General features: G+C 38.5%; 1 protein-coding gene across 1 annotated transcript; it reads right to left on the reverse strand.

The window, feature by feature from the left end:
* Positions 1–8,143: 8,143 nt before the first annotated feature.
* Positions 8,144–16,013, reverse strand: LOC137918073 (solute carrier family 28 member 3-like). Its single transcript, XM_068760819.1, has 16 exons — positions 15,937–16,013; positions 15,674–15,774; positions 14,084–14,273; positions 13,784–13,928; positions 13,567–13,680; positions 13,339–13,416; positions 12,902–12,982; positions 12,678–12,758; positions 12,213–12,338; positions 10,878–11,008; positions 10,504–10,672; positions 10,202–10,399; positions 9,767–9,848; positions 9,039–9,137; positions 8,493–8,607; positions 8,144–8,328 (listed from the first exon to the last, which is right to left on the reverse strand). The coding sequence occupies exons 1-16, from the start codon at positions 16,011–16,013 to the stop codon at positions 8,211–8,213; spliced, it is 1,905 nt and encodes a 634-aa protein (XP_068616920.1). The 3' UTR covers positions 8,144–8,210.
* Between the last annotated feature and the right edge of the window lie 355 nt (positions 16,014–16,368).

Below are 16,368 nucleotides of genomic sequence, written 5' to 3' on the forward strand. Positions count from 1 at the left end.
ATTTGTTTTAATGGTTTTATTAAGTGTAGCATTGTGCTGTAATTGTTATTAAAAATACACGCGCAGACACGCGCTTATATTAATGTGTTCATGCGGGAAGACGATGCACGTTTGTTTTTGTCTTACACCACTGTGTTCAATTCCATTCAGGCAGCTTGTCCCACATTGTTAAGGACTAATCAGGTTGAACGCCTAAATTAGGAACCTTCCATGCATACGGATAGCCTGTTATGTGCTAATGAGGCTCGATCTGATGAAAGAGCAGGCAAGGGGGGGATACGGGTGGAATAAATATTTGGTGACAGAGTGAGTGAAACAAAGAGAATGCTGTCTCCGTGGGTTCAGCAATTGTGCTGCCATGAGCACTCATTACATACAGTACATGATGCACATGCTGTATTTCACTGGTAATTAGGTGGGCATGGAGAGTAACTGCACAGAACTATTAAAATGCTGCAATTATAGATCATTGGTTGATCAAAAGCCAACTGGACCTTTATGGCTCTCTCACATCAAGAATAAGGTGACGTGTCAGCTTTCAACATCCATGGAGGAGAAGTCCATAGAGAGCACGGACTCATTGGGAAAACCCGGAAAGGGTCTCAGATGGTGAAAATGGCCTGATTTGATCATAGACTCGGCTGCAGTTCTCATTTTAGATGAAAAGATTTGGTTCTGAAAAATTGATTAGTGTCAGATAATGTTAAAAGATAAAATATTTAATTCATGATTTTTTTTTACTTCAGTTCCACTGTGTTTCAGGTGAACAATTTTTTCCGTCATAGTTTTCTGCATCATTTTAATGCTTTCGTTGATATTTACCAAGTAGATGTTTTGGGGGATATAACACTTTTTTTCTTTTCATCGGTGGAATAAACAGATCAATGCAACCCCACTTCAGAGATCTGAAACACGGCATCACTGGACAATCCCTCTCAAATTGTTGTAGCTTTAGGCTTTCGGTTCCAGGAGACACTAAGTGAACACATGTGGAGAGTGAGATGAAGCATGCTGGCCATCCTAAGGCAGCAATAATTACCTCATGCATGCTTCACATGTACATTATGCATTGGGGGTTATTTGAAATGGTGGATTGCTGATTGACTTGAGAGAAAAATCACAAAATTTGTCCTCAAAATTTTGTCATGATAAAAGACGTCTTTCTGAAGCAGCATGAGAAAGCGCTCTAATAGCGCTAATAGCTCTAATGCTCCATTTGCAATATTATTTCCTCAATGTGTGTCTTCCATTTATGTCTCAAACTGGAGTCGCAGCAGGACAGAAAAACAACAACAACAACAACCTCAGAACAAGCTTTTTTTTTCAATCCCCTATGAGTTTGGATCCAAATTTTCGATAGGTGAGTGGCGGGGGCTGAGACGGGAGGGACAGAGTACATCCACTGGGAGAGAGTGCACTGCGTTCATTTCTCTAATGCTCATATTTAGCTGGCCTGTACCTGTTTGGCCATTGCAAATATCCATGAAAGGTACATGAGCAGCCGTAATAGCCTTCCTGCTACAGCAGCTGTAATTTTCTTTCCCCTTTTACATTTAGTAATGAAAAATCCACTTAGACAGCTCAACCTCTCCTTTAGGCCTCCATCAAAATGAGCAAATGGTCTTTGTGTGTGTGTGCGCACGCGTAATTACTTACATACACACCTGTAGTTTGTTAGAAACATAATTGTTTCATTTACACACTTGCTTGTTTTTCTACACACCATAATAGAAAGTATGTTGGGAGGACAAAATAAACAATGGAAAATTATACGTTTTGATTGTGAGAAATTGCTGTGTGAGCGACTGTATAGTTGGGAAGGTGTATACTGGTATCAGAGTACAGAAGGATGACTGTAAATGGGAAATTAATATATATATATATATATATTTTAAATCCAAACTGGTATCTGACTCACTCTCAAAATTTAGTGAGATCTAAATTAGACCAAGACCCATTTTCAGATTTCTTTTCATCAAGATCCATCCAGCAGTTTTTCCATAATCCTACTAACAAGCAGTCAAACAAACAAAAACTGTCCAAAACAACCTCCTTGGCACAATCTCATACTTAATGATCAATGTGGTCTTTGGCCTTCTTCTTTTGCATCATTAGCACTGATGGTTATGCCTATTAAAGACTACATACTTATGATTGACAGGCCCACAATGCAGCTCATCTCTTCCAAAACCCCAGTCCTAAACTACCAGTTCATTGTTACTTGAATTCCAAAGAATGGAAAGCAAAGACACAATATGACGAGACGGGTGAGTGATTTTGCTGTGACAAGGGAGAGAATGGACGGCTCCTCCCTACGAGTTCTTTCTTTTGCCGCAGAAATGAGAAAACTTGACAAGCTGGCCATTAGGAAAGTAATTTGACGAGCTAGTGCAAAGTGCTTCTTCTGCACCCAAACACCCCTTGAACATCACAAAACCTTGTTCTGTAGCACTAGTTAATATTAAAAGAATACACAGGCTGGAAAAGGCTGCACTCAAATGACAGCAGTGTGTCCGTTCTGCCCAGGTCAGCCTGGCGCTTTGAACTCTGCGTAGGCCAATCAGTCCCTGGCCAGCTGTTCCGGGTTTACACACTGGCATCCAATTACTGTGATGTGTTTATTCATCAAGGAGATTATGGCAGCTCATCCTTTGGTGATCAGGGCACATTTTTAGCAGAAAATGCGACATATTCATATACATGAATTTATGAGTGTGTGCACACGTTTGTGTGTGTGTGCATGTGTGCACATGTGTGTGTGTGAGTTAATGGCTTTAATTCATGAGGCAGGATATGAAATGAAAGGTCACCATCAGGAAACCACCAAGACCAAACCAGGAGGGCGTAAAGGGAAATGAGATCCTGAGAAGGATGTACTACGTTTGGGATGAAGTGACAAATCATCACACGTGCACACCTACACACACACAGAGAATGCTGTTTGGTATCACTGCCTGTGTTTCTGCCTTTATGAGACAAAAAAGAATACATTCTCAGTTGGATGCTGTGTGCATATAAAACAGAAAAAAGCCAATCCCCCCCCCCCCCAGTTACTAATGTTTTATTCTCTGCTTTTGTCTTTTTAACTGCAAGTTTTTCTTTCATTTATGCATATATGCATGTTTAACATATGTTATATATTATTCCACAATGGTGAGGGAGAAGATGTAAATATACCGGTAGTTTAGACTTTGTGACTATGAGTGTTTGATGTAGCTAAAGATCTTTTAAAACATAAGAGTAATTCTGCAGGGAGCATATACATTATATAGCAATCCTCCAGTCACAAGGGCATTCAGGGAGCAGATCAATCAAAGCAAGGTAGCAAGTATTTCCAAGTATCCCTTACTGAACAGTTCCTACAAGCATAAAATAAAGGTTCTTGGCTTTGCTGTTGAAGCAACAATATTTTGTATAACATGTGAAATCAGGGGTCATGATTTGTGCAAGATGCCTGAATATTTGGTATTTACTGCAAGCAGTTATATTCACTCCCTGTGCAAACACACACACAAGGAAAATTTAACAAAACAATCACAATTAGCCATTCATTTATGCACACTCACACACAAACACACTCAACAATAAAGTAATGGATGTCTCTATGGGGAAATGATCAAGTCTTATTAATGGGCCTCATCAGAAAGGTTACAGCTGGCTGCTAACTGTTGCTTGTCTATTAGAATGCATTATCACACTCTTGCAAATGTCTTGTCCTGTGACCATGTTTGTTTTTCAATTGACAACAAGAGTTCCTAAATGTACATGATTGAGGCTGCTATTATGTCAAACATATTATCTGCAGAATCATTATTTTCAATTTTCTTATTCAGTAGATGTAAGGTAATGTTATTCCTGCTACGCTTTCATTTTATTTCAACAGCTAGCAAAATAATTCGAGTGGTTTTAGTTATGAGCAAGTATTCTGTCTCAGTTATACAAAAAGGAAACAAAAAGGTATGTAATCCCACAGTTATGGCAAACATGACTTTTTAAATTTTGTCTTTATATTATTATGCAATATTTTTAAATGACCTTCCTTATTCTGCTTTCTTAATTCAGTCATCAATCAGTGAAGAAGACTGGCATTTGTCTCATTTTGAATTCCAATGGGTTGACCCTAAATATAACAGGGGAAGAAAAAGATAAGATAAGAATATGAGGTGGAGAATTTGTGCACAGAGCCTAAACTGTAAATTCCATATTTCAATTTCTATATGAATATTAACTATCTCATCATTAAAATTGCTCTTAGTGCAGCTTTAATTGAAAAAAACAATGAACTCTGCACTGGCCCCAGGGCACAGGCCTTATGGCTAGTTTATCTTAGAGCTAATGAGCCTCCCCTTATTGCAAGAAAGTCCTAATACAACCGCTCGAGGACGCTCCACCTGCTCTCTGTTGCTTCAGTAGCCATGGAGATTTGTTTAATTTAATTCAACAAATGATAGGATTACATAATTACACATTCACAAAAGCATGTGCAACTACAAAACATGTAAACCCTTTCAGATGTTTGGAACATTGGGTATGAAACCAGGGAACTGGGCATGATGCTTTTGGGGTGGGTGGGTGAGGGGGCGGGGGGGGGGACAGGTATAGCAATGGTTTCAGCATGCACCCCACCCACCATTCACAGAGGCTTCAGGCCTGATGTGCTGACCATGGCCTCGATTCGTGCTCTTGACACCCTGGCTCGTGCCTTTTCCCTACCCTCTCTTCCCATGTCCTGTCATCTCTCCAGTTGTCCTGTCCATTAAAGGAAAAAATACCCCCCCCTAAATATGCTTTTAAAACACATCTTCCCTATCTTCTTCTTTTAGTAACTCTTTTGTGAGACACACTAAATAGGACCAGAATTGATGGAAAGATGGACAGAAGAGCTGGTGGAGGATTGGTATGATTGAAAAGTCTGAATAGAATTAAAAAGAAAAATAAATAAACAAACAGCACTTGATAATCTTCAGGCCTCCAAGGCTATTAGAGGCGCAGCACGCTCACTAAATTAGAGTAACAAGGAGCATGGTACCCAGCTAGCTACATGAATAAAAGGACATAATAAAGGAGGGGGAGTTAGATCAAGACAGAAATGTTTTTTCTTTGAATGGGAAGAAGAGAGAGCCAAAATTACCAAATGAATCTAACTGTCTCCAGAGACTGAGGAACGGTCCTCTGATGTGTTTCTCTGCAGAATATATTTGAAGCACTTGTCTTTTCAAAGAGCAGGGTGAAGTAGGAGTGGCTCGTCAGTGAAGAGAGAAAGGAGGAATGGAGAGAATGAAAAAGGAAAAGACGAGAGAAATGTGAATCCCAATCTGCCGCTCTGAGCCCACCATGTGCTCTATCTGTCCTCCACAGAATTCATCTTTGTGTGTGTGTGTATGATTGACATAGACTAGAGTTTACATCGGTCAGCAAGCATATGTGTGTCTGTGCTTTTCGTGCACACTTGGGTGTGTGTGTTTGTGTGTGTGTGTGTGTGTGTGTGTGTCAGCTCTCCCAGCAGGAGTAAAAGCACTTGGGATGAAAAGCACATGTGGCTAAACACAAGTCTAGTCAAAAAAAAAGCACAACATTCTGTAGCTGCTTTTCTAAGAATCTGCCACAAAAACAAAGTGTTGTTGGAGCCTCTTATTCCGCTGAATGCAACTTGATCTAATCCATCTTCACTTCAATTCATCCTTGGGAAAGATGGTGCCAGTGGATAGATACACTTCATTACAGGAAACTCATCCTTAGAATTTTGTCTGTGGAGATTTCCAGTCATCCAGTTTGTCGTAAATCTCTGTGCTGAATAAAGTCTACAAATGGACTTGTAGGTAAAACTGAAAATCAAAAGATTTCAGTTCTCTGAAGCTTTTAGTTGAAGTCCAGTTGACGTATTCAACACAGAGATCAACCAGTGTGTGGTATTATTACCGGTAAATGAGGTCCACATAATCTACCATCAAATTACAAGAAATGACCATAGCTCCAAATGATAATTACATAACTGTAAAAATAAGGAGCAAATTTTACAATCTAAACTACAGTATACTGTCGTTGAACAGTGGAATAACAAATGTGCGAAAAAACATTAAAAACAACTACTGGTACCTTTCAGGTTAATCTCTAATACTGAAGGAGAAACATAACCTTTCACTCACCCTAAAATTCCATCCTGCAAAACAGGATTTGTATTAAACCACAGCTTTGTTACATGAGGATGTGAGAGGAGCTTCCACTGCTTTTCAGTGCCATCGCATTTCGGAAAGGCTTTAAAAAAAAGTCTATTCTATTCTTCATAATGTCCAATACAATGATATAAGACTATATAATATAATATAAGACTAAGTTAGCATTCAGAAGAAAAATATGAATATAAAAGTACACATGAATATAAAACTATAAAATGTTTCATTATGAAATTGCAGGTATAAAAATAAAAAAGAATTAACATGACACATTCTTATATAACATACATATCTTGTTACAGTTAATTATTGCTAATTTAAAAATATGTATATTTAAAAAAAAAAGAAGTGGAAAATAAAATCTGCAAAAAAGAAAAATTTCAACAATAATTGACTTAGATAATTGACTTAGAGACAATGTCAGTAATTGTACATGGTTTCCTATTAAATTAAACTGTAAATTGCTGTAAAGATTTTTCAGGTTTTTCTCATAAAATTCCTTTATTACAGTCATTTAAATTGCCATGCTCTGCAACACATGATATTTCTGTTTTTACTGTGCTTATTTTCCCTCATTAACCAACAACATTTTGTGAAGTTCAGATTATTATTAATTGCCTTCAAAAACCCAATTTCATATAGACTGAACAACCTCAGTGTGGAAATGAGGAATACTGGCATTTGAATGAGGGACACGTTGTAACATGCAGCATAAAAATGTCCTATGTGACATCATTTGATGGCTGGGTTCAATACTCCCTCGCTGTGGGTGTGTGAAATTCACACATGTGAACACACCTCTGGCCTGCTGAGATGGCAGCCATCTGACCTTTAGCGGTTGAATTTAATGAACGGACTGTCATTCGCCTCCTCTTTCTCTGTACGCTCTTCTCACACGTGTAGAATTTGAACACCCTTGATACCCTTTTGTCTGGTAGGAGGTCTGGTGCGTCCTTTGTTGGTATTAATTATAAAGTGACTTGGTCAAGTCAATCAAACTAGTACAACTGAGTGGTTGATGGTGGCCCGATCAATCGGACAAATAAGAAGACACTAGTGACATCCAGTGGCCAAGTTATACTCTTACTGTGATGCACACAGACGAGCCAGGGACATGATGTATGTTACATGACCAGGCATGAGGAAACAAATGCATGAATAATTTCCACTGTATTGCTGGAAGACTGAGTCTGATCTTGGTAATATTCTTTACATGCATAAAGAATGTTATCTTAAAGTTTTCTAAAAATCCAAACCCTAACCCCAATGCAAATGCAGCGCAGGTATCAATAAATAAAACATTTGTGAAAAGAACTGGAGTCTGAAGAACGATCTATGGGTGGCACACCCAACCCCAACTCTAACTATGGCTAGCAAAATTCTATCTAAAATTAATTAAGAATCCTGATATTGAGAAGGGTTTCCAGAAATTATTATATAAGTATTTCTCAAGAATTTAGAAGGGTGGGATTTGATAGTGGCCTAAACCTTTATGCGTCACAACTGAGACGTTTATTTTAATAGTGATCCTGTTTTCAATCAATTCCAGAGCAAGAGGGTTATGAATTGACAACCTAAACAAACATTAATGAGAGTAAAACTGGCTTCTTGCTTCTTTTATGTTGATTAGAGATGATTGTTCAGTTTTAACTACCGTAGTGTTTGTTTGTTTTTTTTGTCCTCTTCACCTTGAATGCTTTTTAAATGATATTCCATGAGGAATGAATGGGACCACACTTGTTGTTTTAGTTAGTAAGTGGAACAGCAGCGCCCCACATTTATCAGATTAATCATAGTGAAATAACCTGAGCAATTGTTTCCAATGCTGTTCTCGGGCCAAGCAGGAGTAACCACAGGCTGCAGCCTTTAGCAAGTCATTTGTGATGATTTATTTTGGCACGACCAACCATACAAGGTCATCAATCAGTTCTATGATTTTATTCAAAGTTATATTCTATCATGAAATAGCGAAACATTTTCGATATTAGCTAATGTGCATTACACCAGTAGCGGACAGATGCTGTTGTTCACATCAGTTCAAAGAATGAAGCTGCAGTTGAACTGAGTTGAGGGTGTGAGGCTGCAGCAGTGTACCAGGTTGTTCATGCTGAATCCATCCCCGACAGTCACATTCAGTCGACCATGTACCGTTACACTGCCAGTAAAACACACATCCCCACAATCAATCACAATACTGCTCTCCACCAGCTGTAAGGCTATGCTGATGTATTTTAAATGTGTCCTGTACATAAAATATATTGATCTGGTTGAGTAAAACTGAGGTAATACACAAGACGGAATGATCATTTTGCCACACACCTGTTGAATAGCAGTGTGCAGCAGGTCACCAGCTGTGAACTGCTGATCACTTCAGTGCTGTTGAACTGTGTGGATAAGAAATGTGGGCACTGATGGTCATTGATGGTCAGCATACCTGAAAACCAACAGAGCAATGTTATCAGGAAAATCATGAAAAACCACTTGGGTGACAGGATATATATATATATATAAAATATGTAGATCTGTTTATTACACCATTATTATAAGTTGTTTTGGATTAATTATCCCACTGTAACCTTTGGCATATATTTGAGTATAAAAAAGATGGATTAAGACCATAAAAGCTAATATATAAACACACAATTGGAAGGAGCATTGTCAACCCTCTTGTATATTAAAAAAAACATTAATCATCATCTGTTTGGTAAATTATATTATAGTATAGCATAGTATGGTATGGTATAGTATATAATAATACATAATATTATGCACATTTCTGAATCAGAAAATCAGTTAAAATATAAAAATATACTGGATCAATTACAGATACATAAATGGCATTTAGATTCAAAGAGGAATAGTCACCGGCAACACAAGCTGTCACAAAACAGGAGACGCTGCCTGCTATCAAAGCTCTGATGCCACATCTGGAGATGTCAGCCTTTCTTTCTGGAGCCATGTTGACTGGAAAAAATAATGTTTTTTTTATTACTTGTTTGTCAACAAGCTACTGCATGTTGATAAACAAGACATGCATACAAAAACATAAAGACAAAAGGCACTTTACAACAATTTGGAAAACTAATGTCAGCTGTAATGTTCATGTGTGTAAAATCAGCTTTTACATTAAAAAAAGAAAAAAGAAGAAACAATAGATTTTAATTCACTTCCTCAGGTGTCAGAGTAAAATATAACATTTTTATGGCAGAATAATAAAACATAACACTTTATCAATACAATAAAGTAAGGGTATCCAAGGCATAGGAAGATTTGTCTGACATTTAAAAAGTACACACACATTGAAACTTGGGACCTGTTGGGTGATTTTGCTCTGTGATGTAATGGACTCTATGCTTGAAAGGAAATGTTGGATACTTGCTTTTCTCTTTTTCCTTGACTATAAAGCTACAGACTGGGCCAAACCGTTTTTTTGTGTTACCTCGAATCAATTAGAACATTTGTATTCAATCAGGACTAGTTTTCAAAGCCAACTTTTGTAGCATACAATAGCTGGCAGCTTTCTGCTCTTTCATTTTCTTGTTTCCAGTTTTCTGTCACTGCTCAATCTTAAGAGGCCATGAGGTTCCACTCACTCATCGCTGCAACCATCATCCCCAAGGAAGCAAAGTTTGAAAATCCACACAGAGCATAGGTTGCAATGGTTTCAGAGTGGATCTGAAAGAGACAAACTGTCAAGTGGAAAAAGGAAGAGGACAAAGATTATGTCTGTAACACAATTAGTGTTGATAAATGTTTCCTCTACCATATGTAGATGTTGAAGGATATGCATTTATTCCTCATAAGCAAACATTAGTAACGTCTATTTTCATAAATAAATAGCTCTATCATACTTTACCTATTTTTCCACCCCTTCACAGTGTAACTATTATTACATTAAACTTCACAAGGTAGTACTATTAAAGGATTTAAATAAATGTCCAATACTCATCTTTCAATCACTGTTACAACGACTGAACAATCAAACTGAACCAAAATCAGAACAAATATACAACATGAGTGAAACTCACAGAAATATACTGCTTTATATTGTCTACGTATTCCGGCCCTCCTGCTTTCCGTCTCGTAATTAACAATGACAACTTCTGATACGCCACAAACTCATTAAGAAATGTTTTTAGTCCAATCAGCTCTGCAACGACGAAACTGTCCTCCCAGGAAACACCCATCATGAAGGAGAGAGGCATGAAGACATATGAGCAGATAAGCTAAAGGAGAGAGGGCGAGAGACAAACCAAAATGAGAGTAAGAAGACATGTATATGAACATAAAGTATACGTCAAAGATGGTGTCTGAGTATCGAGGACATCACCGTGAAGCTGAGCTGCGGATAATCCAGCATCCCACCAAGCCAGGAGAGAGCAGCATCAAAAAAGGACAACAACGATATGAAGGCAATCAGGTTGGAAACAATGCTGGCTACGATGCCCACAGCAGTAGTTGCACCTTGAGACGCCGCCTCCAACACATTTATGCTCTCTCTGAAGAGACAGTTTCAATATTTGAGTGGTTACAAACACTGTAAACAGTACATCATCTACACACAGGGGGCGATCAGTAAATGAAATTCGGAATAATACTGCAAATACAACAATTAAGGGCGGTAAGACAATTTGAGCACAGATGAGAATTTCTGCAAAACCATATCTGTAGCAGGACCATTACTTAATCTTTTTTGTTTATTACCCATGGTCCATCTTGACCTCATGACTAGATTTCACTCTGGAAGTCTCGGTTTCAGGCCAGAATGTCTTTGCGATGGCCAGGGAGCCTGGCGCTGACATCACTGACGCTGTCAACAAATGTGTTGCATCAACCTCAAAAGAAAGAAGGAACAAAACGTTAAAGTTTTAGGTTCACTTTCAGGTAAGGGTTAAAGTAACTACCGGTATATTTTATTGAAACTTTCTAAAGTTGTTTTTTCTCTTTTTTTGTTCTAGTCATCGTTCCTTTAATCCGATCAGAGTTCGGAATTAAAATTATGATCGGATGCACTGTTTTCATGGACCCTAAAATATTGATCCGATTCGGACTTGGGTGTTCATGCATCACACTTTCGATCGGAATAAATTATTTGGACATGTGCAATTTGACCAAATATACCAGAAACAGTAGTAGAAGAAGAAGAAGAATCCATCGCTCCGCCCTTTTCTGCTTGAAACATCGGCGTTATTTCACGCATTTTCCCCGTTTGCACTGTTACTTACTGAATATTGAATATCTTCTGGTTCGATGTAAACTTGTCTATCTACCCATGGACTGCAGCTTGCATCCCACCAGACGCTAATGTTAAACTAGCAATGAAAGAATTTTGGAGCATATCTTTACCAACATCACTGGATCCTGTAAAACCATTCCCCTTTCCCACCTGTGACAATCTGACCACATTTCTTTGTTCCTACTACCCAAGTAGACACCAGTCATCAAATATTTGAAGCCTTCAGATAGAATCAAACATGGCCTGAATGGACAGACTGAGCAGCACCACAGGTTTCACACAGCACCCACAGACTGGAGCACATTTGACACCCAATCTACCCTGAACTCCCTTGTAGATATCGACTCCAACACCTCGTCTGTCTTGAATTACATCAACACCTCTTACCCTGCCTGGGTATAGCATCCAATTAATCTACAGTGTCACCAGGAGCATGGGGGATATATATATACACACTGTATATACTGTATATATGTGTATGTTTGCACTGTAGTATTCTTTATATCCTTTGACTACATCCTGTATGTATTTTTTGTAAGTTAGTATGCATTTATCTGTTTATTAAAACTCTTGTTACGAGCCAAACTTCTCATATACTTGTACCATGCACTAACAATATATCTGAATCTAATCTGTAATGGGAATAACATTTCAGGGGAAAATGAGTCATTCATCATGTCTTTAAATAGCACAGGGCAGCGTCACAAGCAGGTGTGACTCATGTTTGATGCAGTATGACGCTTTGCTCTGCATTTTGATTTATTCATTTTAACATTTCTTGCCTGCGTCTGCTCTTCACTCACCCCAAAGGAGATGTAGGCTCCTATAATGGTGCCGGAGATACCAGCTAAAGCGCCTGCAATCACAGCATGGATCTCAGAGCACGTTAATTCGTTGATGTATGGACGAATCAGCAGAGGTGATTCTGTCTGAAAGGAGGAGATAAACACATGTGCTGGGTTGATTTAAGACTCACGGATGGTTATGGATTAGTATATTGCTATCAGTGAATTTCTCTGTTGCTGTTTATTGCTACCTCTGCTGAGATGGAGGTTATGTAATCACTGGCAATGGTTTGTTTGTTTGTCTGTTAGCAAGATAACTCAAAAGGTTCTGGATGGATCTTGATGAACCAAGAACCATCTAGAACCTTTTGGTGCTGATCCAGATCACCATGTGGACGGTGTAAATCTAATTATGAGGGGAATGAGCTGCTTGGCGGAGGTCTGCGCTCTCCCAGTGCTTTTCTAGTTTCAACTGTTGTTTACCTGTCCCAGAAATATATTTCCAGCTGCAGCCATTGACTCTGTTGGAGATGTCCCCATGGTAACATGCATTAGGAAGCCAATCTATCAAGAATAGGAATATAATGACAGCTTTTTTTGGTCTTTCATTGATTAACCGCATTGATGAAAGTGAAGGTACTGGAATAAAAATAAATGATTTATTTTGTACTACTGCTTTAACATGGCACGGATGTTCGCTTCTTCACCTTACAAATGAACCACTGCATGAATCCAATGTAATAGAGGATGGAGATGACAGAGCTTAAAAAGATCAATATAGGCATCACCTGTAGAGAGTCCAAAATCATCATTATCATCATCACAAATTAGACATCATTTTCAAACTGACAGGATGGAAGTAGGAACAGAAGAAGCCCATCTTTCTTCCATTTATTTAGTTCCAGTATGCTTTTCCAATGTTTTACAGACATTTTATTGTTGACCATCATTACAATTTGTATGGTATTATTGTTTATCATCAATTATTTAACATCTGTAGTCCACAAACCCAACTGAGCGTTAATGTTCATATAATCACTATAATAGTGGAGAAGGTTGGTTTGCGACCCCTGGAGGGACAAGCTGAAAGAAGAACATTCACATCATTCCATTGTGTGTGTGTGCGCGTGTGTGTGTGTCATACCTTAAAAACAAATGGGTGGTCTGTGTAAGAGGCCCCAAAGACAAACTGAGATCCAACATTTGTGAATGACAGGAATTTCTGTAAGGATACATTATTTCATCATTAGAAACAGAAAGAGAAATATCTTACCATTTTAAAAGACAAGAATAGTTGCTGAAGAAATGTCTGTCATTCACAACTGAATTGTTTGAACGTAATAACAATGGAGATCATTTGGGTTTCATATACCTCTACTTGATCTCCGAGCCACTGCATCGCCACCGAGCCTGATGTGGTCCTGAGTGTCACCAGGGCAATAGCAAACTGCAACCCAATCCCCCAAAGCAAAATTCGCCAAGACCACTGCCAAACAAATGTAAAATACTTATAATTTGTTTGGTACAGTATATGCATGATCAAAAATTCAAGTACTCGTATGTTCTGCATTTGTGTGTTCACTCCTTACCCTGAAAGGGTGTTTGGAAAACAGCAGCATTAAGAAAATGAGGAGCAGCAAACCAGTGAAGGATATGAGCTGTCTGGTTCCCAGCTTTGCTGTGTCCAGGATGAGCCAACACACCACAGTGATCAGAACTAAGACGCATATTATCCTGCAAAGAGTGCCACAGGGGACAGGGAGAGGGAGGATGGGGCGGGAGTACAATATAAAAGTTACTGATGTCAACTTTCACACTCAGGATAAAAAGTGTATTTGTAGGATTATAGGTAAATTGTAACAGGTGCTAGCCGGCGTCTTATTTCTCACCATCTCATCCAGTACCAGTTTTCGCTGAGAAGGTCTCGGACAGGAGACAGCTTCGCCCACGCCCTGTCGCCATAGCATTCCATCAACCAATCCCAAACCAGGAAGAATGCAATTATCAGTAAGAGGACCAGCAGCCCGGCAGCCCGGCTGAAGTTCAGGATACATGCCGCAATCACTATCGCAACAAAGGCTGAAAAGGTTACATGAATTCAATTAATCTCTGCTAGGCAATCATTTTTAACATGAACAAACAAACAAAAAAACAAACAGTATTCCTGCCTCTTGATTTGCTGTATCCTCTGGTTTAAAAGAAAGTAGTTTATATTAAAGATTAAATACACAAACAAGAAATTAACAGATCATCAAAAGACAAATCTTATTTTGAAATGGCATGAGTGCATGCCAAAAGACGCAATACATTTATTCATGGTGAACTGGTAAAAATATAATTACTTTTTTTTAATGTCCTTATTTCAGCTCTCTTTCTTTCTTCTTTTCTTGTCGTAAATTATAAATTGAAGCAACATTGCCTATTGTGTAAGTCCTATAAGTCCTAGTGCTCTCTAGAATTATTGACATCCTTAAAAACAAGTATAATATAATATAAATTAAAAATAAGATAAATGAGTACAAAAAAAGTATATTTATTGTCTGTACTCGTGCTCATAAATTCAAATCAAATTAAAAAAATGTGACCTTGGAGTAAAAAGGAATGTTATTCTCTCTCTGACTTCTTGTTTCACTGGGGTATAGAAATGAGGTAACGAAGGTCTAATTCTCTCAACCCGTCTTCGTAATGGGAAAGACCAGAGAACACATCAATAACAAGCTGCAGAGCCTATGCTGTTAGTCACCTAACCCAAAGCCCATGACCCAAACAACATCTCTGTGATGTGATGATGAGGATGCTCCACAAGTGTTGACTTCAGAATTTGAAGGAGCTGGACAGTTTTCTGAGTGGAGGAAATCCCTCTCAAACCTCATCACAACATCCATCACAGACAGTACAGACAATAAGATCAATAATCTGAAGGCTCTTATTGGGACAAGAGGAGGCTGCAGAAAAGGGTTATTGTTTCTTGTTAATTTATTTTATTTTATTTTAAATATACTATTTTTTTAAAGGTTGAATTTTGTAAATAACTTGAATTAACAACATTGGTATAGACAAATTCATTTTTGCAAAAATGTTTTGCTCTTTTTTTTTCAAGAGTACAACTAATCCTTTACTTTTTGATTTTCTATACTTCTATACTTTATGTAGCAGGTACTTTACTGCCAAGTTAGCTAAGGAAGAGACACTCACACAAAAAGACATGCTCATGTCAACATGCCCAAGGCGCAGAGGATGTAGGTTTTACAACCAGCACAGCTAGTTTGCAAATAAGAACAACCAGCCTTCATAAAAATGCAAGATCTGGAACAAAGCTTTCACCCTCATATCCAGATGTGGACACACATCACAGCGTTGTGGTATGATTTGATTGTCAGGTTTATGCAAACACGCTGTTAATATACCAAGACCAGACACAGACCTGTAAGTTATTCAAGATGCTTAGTTACCTTTTAACAGACGCTAAGACATCGTACCTGCTGCTAAAACCAGTCGCAAAATGAGCGTGATCTTATCGCTGTGTTCTGCCAAATAGCTCTGGAAGGCCACAACTTTCTTCTCCAACAAGCTGGAAAAACTGAGGTGAGAAAGATATAATTATTACAGCTAATAGTATAGTATTAGTGTAGTATAGCATAGTATTTAGTGAGGCTCAGAGGATGGAAAAGGAAAGAGAGGTTCCATGAAAGGAACCTCTCTGAGTTTAGAGACGAGGAAACTCTGACATGAAGAGCTCAACCTGTTTTTCTGTCGCTCCGTGTTTTTGAGTGCGTCATCATCTGAAGGTTTGGTGGCGCTGTCCTCATTGATGTGCATCTGCTCCTGTTACACACACCCACACACACACACACACGTCATGAGCTTAAGTCAAAGTTGCTTGCACAGTCAAATAAATTCATTTCAAAACTGAATGCATGCTGGGAATGTGCAGGAGAGCTTATTTTCCCTGTCTCATACGAGTCTAAATGAGAGAGGAAAGCGAGCCTGTTCAACAAACTGCCACTAAAGCCACAGCGCAGAATAACGAGCTGCGCAGTAACTAAGGAAAACTCACTTAAAAAAAAAAACTATTTATTCAGCTAACCCAAGTTTACAGGTGAAACAAACAACAGAGCAATTCACTGATCCAGGCTCGTGCCCCCGTTTCCACCGCGTTCAAAAGTTCTGAAAC

This window comes from Brachionichthys hirsutus, chromosome 4, assembly GCF_040956055.1.
Source record: "Brachionichthys hirsutus isolate HB-005 chromosome 4, CSIRO-AGI_Bhir_v1, whole genome shotgun sequence".
Classification (NCBI taxonomy): Eukaryota; Metazoa; Chordata; class Actinopteri; order Lophiiformes; family Brachionichthyidae; genus Brachionichthys; species Brachionichthys hirsutus.